At 46.7% G+C, this 10,000-nt stretch overlaps 1 protein-coding gene across 1 annotated transcript in view; it reads left to right on the top strand.

Annotated features, from left to right (window-relative positions):
• The window catches only part of ston2 (stonin 2), a 40,117-nt gene that overhangs the window by 10,580 nt on the left and 19,537 nt on the right, over nt 1-10,000 (top strand). Inside the window, exon 4 of the mRNA XM_076300330.1 lies at nt 6,312-6,479. Within this exon, the coding sequence (XP_076156445.1) occupies nt 6,312-6,479 (168 nt within the window). The remainder of the gene's footprint in view (nt 1-6,311; nt 6,480-10,000) is intronic.

Here is a 10,000-nt window from a genome sequence, read left to right as displayed (position 1 = left end):
TGTGTGTGTCTGTCTGCATGCGTCTCATCTTTCACCGCCCTCTCTGCATACCTGAGCTGCCCCGAGCTGCCCCCTGGCACCTGTGTTGGACTGCACACACCTGAGCTGCCCCCTGCACCTGTGTTGGACTGCACACACCTGATTTAGCCTGCAGATAGAGCATTGTAATGACAGAACTTCCTGTGTTCAAAATGTCCACATTCTCACTACATCAGCGCACTGCAGTGAATGACTATGATAGTGGTTATCCATAACACAGTGTACAAGTTTGTAGACTTAGAGAGTAATGATATATACAGAGTAGGCTAGCTGGATCTCAAATCTAAAGTGGGTGGACACTGGACAGCCAGAAAGAGTGCAGGCCTCTGCCAAGGCCAAAAGTTTTGTGCTGCAACGTTTGTGAAAGTGAAACATTTCTCAAGCCACCCGGTTGGATACTCACTGTCCTGGCTGAGGTGTATAACATCAACTTGACCAGTGTTTCTCTAAACTTTTTCAGACTAAGGACCACTTAACCAATAATAAAAAAAACTCACAGACCACCTAACTGCCTAAATATCCTGGATAAAAACAATAGGCCTACTTCAGCAATATATTACACAATACTCACACATAGGCAGTTTAAGAAGCAGCTATATAAAACATGATATTTTAACACATCTACTCATAGACTACTAGGGATAGCTTGCATACCACCACCAATTCAAGCATGATGAGCTATACTGTAAGTTTGGATGAAGTTGAACTTTTCAAAGGACATGCTCCGTCCTTCCCACTCTTGTGTATGTGTGTATGTATGTATGTACAGTATGTGTGTATGTATGTGTGTATGTATGTATGTATGTATGTATGTATGTATGTAAGAATGTATGTATGTATGTATGTATGCATGTATGTATGTATGTATGTATGAATACTGTATGTATTTGTTTCTTTCACTCCCATTTAATGGTGCACAGCCCTCTAGTGCACCCAGATTAACTATCTAACCCAAAAGGCAAAGCCCAAAAACAGGATGACTTAATCTCCCTGATTCATGCCTTTACAGTGCAGTCACTAGGCCCTTCACTGCTGACGTGTGCATGAAATCTGTCGGACATGGGAACAATTAACTAAGTCATACGCAGACACATCATTATCCCTGTGTGAGCGCTAAATCAGCGACTCGGCCCTGTGAGTGAGCGAGCGAGTGAGTCCGAGCGTAGTGATTTCCTCTGCGTCTGGTGTCGGGTGTCTGGGAGGAGAGAGAGGGAGGCGCAGGACAAGGAGGGGTGTGGCGCCACTTCACAGCAACACTTTTGTGCTAAACAAGTTCAAACAGTGCATTTGCGTGTGTGTGTGTGTGTGTGTGTGTGTGTCTGTCTCACTCTCTCTCTCTCTCTCTCTCTCTCTCTCTCTCTGTATATGTGTGTGTGTGTGTGTCTGTCTCACTCTCTCTCTCTCTCTCTCTCTCTCTCTCTGTATATGTGTGTGTGTGTGTGTGTACCGGTGTATATACCGGTGTATATTTTCGTTATGATATGAATTTTTAATATACCGCCATACCGGTGTATTTGATTACACAACGTTTGGAACGCTGCGCCACGCGACAGTGTTTCAGACGGGACTTTTTTCACACGCACGTATGGTGCCACTGTGAGGCATAGTGAGGGTAAACACTAAACACCTGAAGTTTTTCCCCTGAAGTATGACCCTTAAGGCTTAATTTCTCCTTAGATAAGGGGTTTATTTAAGGGTGTTGCACAGAATACCTTAAATTGTTTCTTTAGTTAAGGAAAAACGTTAAGGGATACTGCATTGAAAGGGACTTACCTTCACGAAAATTCTATTGAGATTGTTCAACAGCTGTAACTAGCTGGCTAGTAGGTGAACACAGTGAAGTTTAATGAGATTATCATTCATCTCACTTTAAGAATATTCACTGAAATTATCCAGGTAGCAAGTAAAGCATGTTATAGACATGCACTGAGCAATACTAGCTGGGTAGTTAGAAATTATCCTGACTGTCATCAGTGCACCAAAACGAACTTTTTTGTTAATGTTTTGCCTAGCGAACCGAACCGAAGCTCATGGCAGGCTAACAAGACATCCACATCCACATGAAGTTAACGTTAGCCTACCACTAACGTCATGTAAACCGCACAATAACAATAATGCATGTTTCTGATAGGCCTATTTGACAGAGTAAGCATATTAGCAGAGAGGGTTCATTTTAAATTGTATAATTTTCAAAAAAGTATAAAGTTGCACTACTTTTTGTATTGGTTTTATAGGCTACAAGATGTTTGTGAAATTTGCACAGTAAAAGTTCTGTATTTTGACTGCAATTGTCTTTGCATTCTGATTAGATTCTTCATTAGAATCATGAGTGGCTCTTGTAAACAGCATCATTTTCTGGGGCCATGCAAAACTGCATTACCACTAGTGTGGAGTCATAACAGTAAAATAGACCATCCTAAGTCAATGTACTGCAGCAATTCCTCTCTCAACCTGTAGAAAATGCTGTGAACATCTGATTATGCATGGGCCAAAAAAATACCGTCATATACCGTGAAACCGTAAGAATTTAGAAAAATACTGTGATATACATTTGGTCATACCGCCCAGCACTAATGGTAGCTAATTGTTGGGTTGAATGAGAGTGTTGGTTTCTCTACTCCCCAAAACAAAGACATAACCTCAGAACATGAGAATGAGCCATATCTGCCGTCATAATCTGATAGTACAGGGTGGATCTGGAAACACACCGTGTTTCTGCTGTCAGAATAAATACAAAGACGTCCAGAGACATGGTTTGCATTGTTTTTTGTTCCCCTCCTAAAGCCCAGATCGCGGTCTCCCTGCGGTGTAACCACGGCACATTCAGAGATGCTCTTTCAGACAGATCCGATTTGTCAATCAACAAGTAATCTAGCTAATGGCTGTCGGGGGCATCATTTGTCTCAGCAGCTAACGCAGTCTGGGTGTGGAGGAAAACCTCCCGTTGCCATAGCAATCGTAATAAATCAGCTGGCGTTCCTGATTTGTCTTCACGGCTCCGCGTTGCCGGGAGCGTTGGCTGGTGCGTGGTGGATGAGGATGCCTCTTCTCCCTCTGCGTGATCAGGAAATGAAGGCAGTTATGAAACAGTTGAATTGGACCGCCAGAAGGATGAAAAGTGATCTGTATAAACATCTCCAGAGTTGATGTAATCAGCTCGCAAAGCTTCACAATCACTTTGGAAATGGAGTGTGAGGTGTGTGTGTGTGTGTGTGTGTGTGTGTGTATGCATGTGTTTGTACTCTCCAGTTTTGGTGTGTGTCTTCTGTGTGTATGTGTGTGTGCGTATGTGTGTGTGCGTGTGTATGTCTGCTGTGTGTGTGTGTGTGTGTATGTTGTCTCTGTGTGTGTGTAAACTCATGCATCAGGCTAAGCCTCGGCTATTTAATGAAATATGGTGATATGGCTTGAGCTCTTCCCGGATGCCATCTCTGTAGGATTTCACATTTCAGTTTTATGGTCTGTCCATTAAAAGCAATGGCGAGGTTCGCTGTCAGTTAAACTAAACATGACGAGATTACATTCCTTGAGATTACATACAGAAAGGATGAGTGATGTACTGGCTGTAATGAGGTAAATGTTATAGACACAGTTTGTCTGTTTAAAATATGAGCAGTGTGTTTAACCTGAACAAATATTATATATGTATACATGTCATGTATTTAGTTTAAAGTAGATATTTTCTTGTGTTTTTTGTGAAGATCTTTTGCTCCTTACATTCTTTGGTCATTTCATACCTTCACTGTTCATTACAAACTAGAAATTGTTGTCTCAGTCTTTGTTTATAAAAAATGGCTTTAGATTTGCTCTCAGCCTGTACGTACAGTAAGGTGGCACTTATAGTATTATCTAAGTATAAGTATATATACTCTTTTGATTCCGTGAGGGAAATTTGGTCTCTGCATTTATCCCAATCCGTGAATTAGTGAAACCTTGCTCAAGGGCACTTCAGCCCTTGATTCCTACTGATAGATAGGTAGATAGATAGATACTTGATCCCCAAGGGGAAATTCAAGTGACACACGTTGCTACTCACGTCGGCGCCGGAACCGGAATCTGGTCGGGGTTCGAACCGGCAACCTTCCGGTTACAAGTCCGAAGTGCTAACCAGCCGTGCTAACCACGGCTGCCCCGATCTGGGCCGCACCTGAGCCAGATCAGGGCCACAGTCAGCAGCTCTGTCTGGCTACGTATCATTACTAGTACTATTGCTGATGCCACAATTATTGAAGTGTAGCTGTAGTTTATTGCCACAGTATCACAGAGCCTTTGACCATTGTGGCATGGCTGGCCATGCCTGCTCAGTTCTGGACCACGATCACTGTAGCTGACCTCTGTTAGATCTTACAGACAGGGCTGCATGTAGAGATACGCTCAGATAGCACAGTGGCTGGACAGTCCACACACACACACACACACACACACACACACACACACACACACACACACACACACACACACACACACACACACACGCACACACCATCTGAGGTCAAATTGAAAGGCATAGCGCTTTATCAGGAAAGATCTGTTGTGATGTGTGCATTTGCCAGTACTCTGTGTGTGTCTGTCACCATGCCAAGGGTGTGTTCTGAAATGGGTTTCGACGGCAGAGCAATTCTTTCTGTTTAAATGTTGTTTTTATTCTTTTATGCCTCGCTCAATGACTTAACAATGAAATGAGCACCACAGGCCCTAAAATGATGTGTGTGTGTGTGTGTGTGTGTGTGTGTGTGTGTGTGTGTGTGCGCATGTGTGTGCGTGTGTGTGTGTGTGTGTGTGTATGCGTCTGCATTTCTGTGTTGTGCATGTGTTTCTCTCTGTGTGTGTGTCTCTCTGTGTGTGTCTCTGTGTGTGTGTGTGTGTGAGACGTCTGCATTTGCGTGTGTGTGTGGGTGTGTGCATTAACTCACATTGTTGTTTAAAGTCTCGGTGAAATATTTGCCTCTGCGCTGCTAAGCTCAGTGGCAGATTGCGAGCTATTCCATAGTCATTGTGTGCGGAGGTAATGGCCCCTCAGACAGTAATTATGGAGCGGCTAATTAAAATCATCTAGCTGATTGATTGGCCTTACTGTCGGATCCCTATCAGCAATCCCGGCATTCCCGGCGTTCCCTACCTCATCCTTGATGTGTAATCCGTTTGCCAAAGCGATGTTAGTCCCCCGAGTGCATATTTAATAGGCGCTATTCATAATTGATCAACACCTGCTCATTAGTCTAGAACACAAGCACTTGTGTTGCTGTGCAGACTTAATTGTGTTTGTGTATGTCTGAATCTATTTATGTGTGTGTGTGTGTCTGTGTGCGTTTGTGTTTGTGTGTGTGTGTTTGTGTGTCTGTGTGTGTGTGTGTGTGTGTTTGTGTTTTCACGTCTGTGAATATTTCTTTAGTGAGATTACATGCCTTGCAGTGCTTGTTTGTGAATGTGAGTAAAGAGTTTGTGTTGGTGACAGTGTGTGTGCACAAGTCAATACCAGTATGCATTTCTTAGTTGGCATGCGGGTGTAAGTGCGTTTGTGTTTGTATTTGCCTATCCGAACATATCATAATTGTATTTGCAAGCTTATTTATGTAACGGACACGTGTTCAAGAATCAACACGGCCTCTTTCCACTCTCTCCATCTCCCCCTCCATCTTTTTTTCTCTCTGTCTTTTCCTCATTCTCCATCTCTCCATCTCTCTCTCTCTCTATCTCTCTCTCTGTAGGGGTTGGGGGGCTGTTGTGTGCAGGTGGGGGCATAGGCAGGTGATTTGTAATATATGAAGTATAAGGTGGTTTGTACCGTTTTTTGTGTGTGTATGTATCGTGTGTCATGACTCCATGGTTTGAAGACTGATCCAATAAATGGGTGTTAAACCTCTCTCTTTCTCTCTCCCTCTCTATCTCCCCCTCTCTCCCCCTGTCTCTTTATATCTCTCTCTCTCTCTCCCTCTCTCTCCCTCTCTCTCTCTCTCTCTGTCTCTCCCCCTCTCTCTCTCTCTCCCTCTCTCTTTCCCTCTCTCTCACTCTCTCCCTCCTCTCTCTCTCTTTCCCTCTCTCCCTCCTCTCTCTCTCTGTCTCTCTCTCTCCCTCTCTCTTTCCCTCTCTCTCCCTCTCTCCCTCCACTCTCTCTCTTTCTCTCTCTCTCCCTCTCTCCCTCCTCTCCCTCTCTTTCTCTCTCTCCCTCTGTCTCTCTCTCTCCCTCTCTCCCTCCTCTCCCTCTCTCTTTCTCTCTCTCTCTGTCTCTCTCTCTCCCTCTCTCCCTCCTCCCTCTCTCTCTCCTCCGGTAGGCCCCAGGCACAGTGTTTGCTCCTCTGCCAGTTTCTGGAGTGTGGTGCCCCCCTCTGAGAGCAGCTGGACCACACAGTCAGAGGAGCAGAGCTCTCTAAGCATGTGGGCCTCCTCCTGCGACCTGCCTTCCCTCAGCACAGAGAGCCCCTCACGGCCACACTCCTCCAGTGAGTACCGCACACACGCACGCACGCACGCACGCACGCACGCATACAGTCAGAGGAGCAGAGCTCTCTAAGCATGGAAGCCTCCTCCTGCGACCTGCCTTCCCTCAGCACAGAGAGCCCCTCTTTTAGTGAATCTCTCTCTCTCTCTCTCTCTCTCTCTCTCTCTCTCTCTCTCTCTCTCTCTCTCTCTCTCTTAAGCTAAATATATACTGACTCTCATACATGCACACACCCATGGTAAATATGATACACACACACATGCAGTCGTGGTATCTCACACACACACAGGCAAGCTCACACACTCACTTATACTCACACCCCACTCCTCACACCTTAAAAGTCAACTTTAGTAGTCAGTTGTCAGACATGAGTTTGTGTGTGTGTGGTGTGCTTATGTGTTTGTGTGTTTTTGTGTGTTTCTGTGTGTGTGTTTCTGTGTTTGTGTGTGTGTGCACGCTTATATGTGTACGTGTGTGTGTGTGTGTGTGTGTGTGTGTGTGTGTGTGTGTGTGCTTATATGTGTGTGTGTATGTGTGTGTGCTTGTATGTGTGTGTGTGTGTGTGTGTGTGTGTGTGTGTGCTTATATGTGTGTGTGTATGTGTGTGTGCTTGTATGTGTGTGTCTGTGTTTGTGTATGTGTGTTTCTGTGTGTGTTTTTTTGTGTGTTTCTGTGTGTGTGTCTTCTACAGTATGTGAGTGTGTGTGTGTGTGTGTGTGGGTGGGTGTGCACGTGTGTTGTTATCTTCCTCTTGAGATCGACGCACACAGCTGTTTGACACATGGGCCTGGCTCAGTCTCTGTGGTCAGAAACTCCCTGCTAGTGCAGAGCACTGAGGAGGAGTGAGCTCCGTCCGCTTCTCTCCTAGATAGGGCCCGATTGGGAACGCATCCTGACCACGGGACGCGGAGAGGCCACTGATGTGGTCCAGCATTGTGGTCTGTCCTAGATAGGGCCCGATTGGGAACGCATCTAGAGAGTCTGGGAGAGTGTGTTGATGTGGGCCGGCATGGACGGAATCTAGACCGCATGACTGGGAGAGGCTGGCGCTGTGATCACACACACACACACACACACACACACACACACACACACAGACACACACACACACACACACACACACACACACACACAGTTATACCTTTAGGGCTGATGAGGGAAAAGCTGGGAGAGGCTGCCGCTGTGGTCTGGCGTTGAGGTCCACTAGACCCTCGATGAGGCGGCGGCCAGATCTGGGTCTTATCTGGTCCTTTTCAAGTCTGTGTAGTGACCGAGCCTGGCTACTCCCTGTTGAAGAGGAGAGGCTACAGATGTTCTCCAGTACTGAGGTCCAACACTGCTTAGTGGCTGGATTTGTATTGTGTGTGTGTGTGTGTGTGTGTGTTTTTGTGTGTGTGTGTGTGTGCACACTCACAGACACACACACACACACACACACACACACACACACACACACACACACACACACACATGCAGGTCTCTGAATGGGAACAGATCCTCCACAGAGCGTTCCACCCTGGCTGTGCTCATTTGGGCCAGGAAACTCACAAAGCAGGAAACTGAACGAAAGGAACGAACCTAATGAAAGGTCACGCAGGGAGAATGAAAGCTGGTGTATGAGGCTCAGGGATTCCTCCACTGGTGAGGCCAGCCCTTGCACACACACACACACACACACACACACACACACACACACACACACACACACACACCCCTAACAAAAGGTCCTCCACTGGTGAGGCCAGCCCTCGCGGGTAACTCTACACCTCCTCTCTGCTGCTGGACAGGATAGAAAGACCAGAGACGGAGAGAGGAGAGGAGAGGAGTAAAAGAGGAGAAGAAAAGAGAGAGAGAGTCAGAGGTCTCACCCTGTGGAGTATAAAGAAGCGTGGGTCTCTCGCGGCCATCATGTCCTCATTCCCACTCTACCTCTCCCCAAAGACAGTGAGTCACTGAATCATCTGTAGTTTCTATGGCGACAGGAGGAGGAGGAGGAGGTGGCTGGGGGCTGGCGAGTTTTATTTATTACAATGTAGCAGCCTTCCTCTCGCCTTTACTCTTCTCTGCTCTCTCCTCTCCTTCCCTCTCATCTCCTCTTCTCCACTCTCTCCTCTTCTCCTCCTCTCTCTCCTCTCCTCTCCCTTCCTCTCTTCTCCTCTCTCCTCCTCTCTCCTCTCCCCTCTCTCTTCTCCTCTCCCCTCTCTCTTCTCCTCTCTCCTCTCCTCCTCTCTCCTCTCCTCTCCCCCTCTCCTCTTCTCTCCCTTCCTCTCTTCTCCTCTCTCTTCTCCTCTCTCCTCTCCTCTCCCTTCCTCTCTCCTCTTCCCTCTCTTCCTCTCTTCTCCTCTCTCCTCTCCTCCTCTCTCCTCCTCTCTCCTCTCCTCTCCTCTCTCCTCATCTCTCCTCTCTTCTCTTCTCCTCCTCTCCTCCTCTCCCACCACCACCCTGCTGAGCAAACAACAACAGAGAGGAGATAAAGGCCCCTGGGTGGCCAAACACTAATATCAGCCGGGCACCAGGCAGGCAGACACTGGGCTTTGGCATGCGCTGTTGCTGTTTCAGATTTATCTGGGTTACGCTGCATTATAACCCCAATAAATGCACAGCACAGAGGAGCTTATTGGGGTGAAATGAGATTCCCCCTGTTCTGTCTGGTCATTCCAGCAGCGGCCAGCACCACTGCTGATACGGGCACGGCTTTGGCTCCTGACCAGGGCCTATCTACTGCCGTTCCCATTCACTCACAAACAAATAAGCAAGTTCCAGAATTTATATTCTGTTCCAGAATCTATATTTTGTTCCGTGGGTCTATTTTGTCTCTGATTAGAAGCAGAAATGGTAGATCATTTATTTTTGTGTTCATTCAGCATCCAGTGGCCGTTTTGTACTAAACAGAGGATGCTGTGAAGATGTTATTAATTGGTCATTATGTTTGTAATTAAAAAACAGATGAGATTGGGAATTGTGCTTTGGCTGGTTGCCGCTAGGGCATCCGTACCCAGGCCTTAGTCTGCTACCTGTGCTCTGTGTGTGTGTGTGTGTGTGTGTGTGTGTGTGTGCGTGTGTGTGTGCGTGTGTGTGCGTGTGTGTGTGCGTGTGTGTGTGTGTGTCTGCATGTGTGTGTGTGCGTGCACACAGACCTGTTTGGTTTAATCTTTGCAGTGAACTCAAGCAGCCCTAAGTAGTCACGCATGACCGAGCAGTCAGGAGGATGACAGGAAGAGGGTGTGGTGGGATTCAGCACCCTAATCACCCATGTGCTCTCTCACACACACTCTCTCTCTCACACACATATACACATTCGCACACAAACACACACAGGCATGCACACATGCACACACACAGGCACGCACACACACACACACACACACACACACAAGCATGCACACATGCACAAATTCATGCACGCACACACACACATGCACACACTCATCAGACCAGGGGGGTGCTTGTGTGTGAGACGTTGTCTTTCAAATTCTCTCTGCACGCAATAGGACAACCCTGAGTCCCATGCGTTTTCCCACC

This window comes from Alosa pseudoharengus, unplaced genomic scaffold, assembly GCF_046254945.1.
Source record: "Alosa pseudoharengus isolate Yale_2024_CS ecotype anadromous, Long Island Sound unplaced genomic scaffold, YU_APseudo_1.1 YU_APseudo_1.1_scf_22, whole genome shotgun sequence".
Lineage (NCBI taxonomy): Eukaryota > Metazoa > Chordata > Actinopteri > Clupeiformes > Clupeidae > Alosa > Alosa pseudoharengus.
This window is presented reverse-complemented; position numbering and strand designations above follow the sequence as displayed.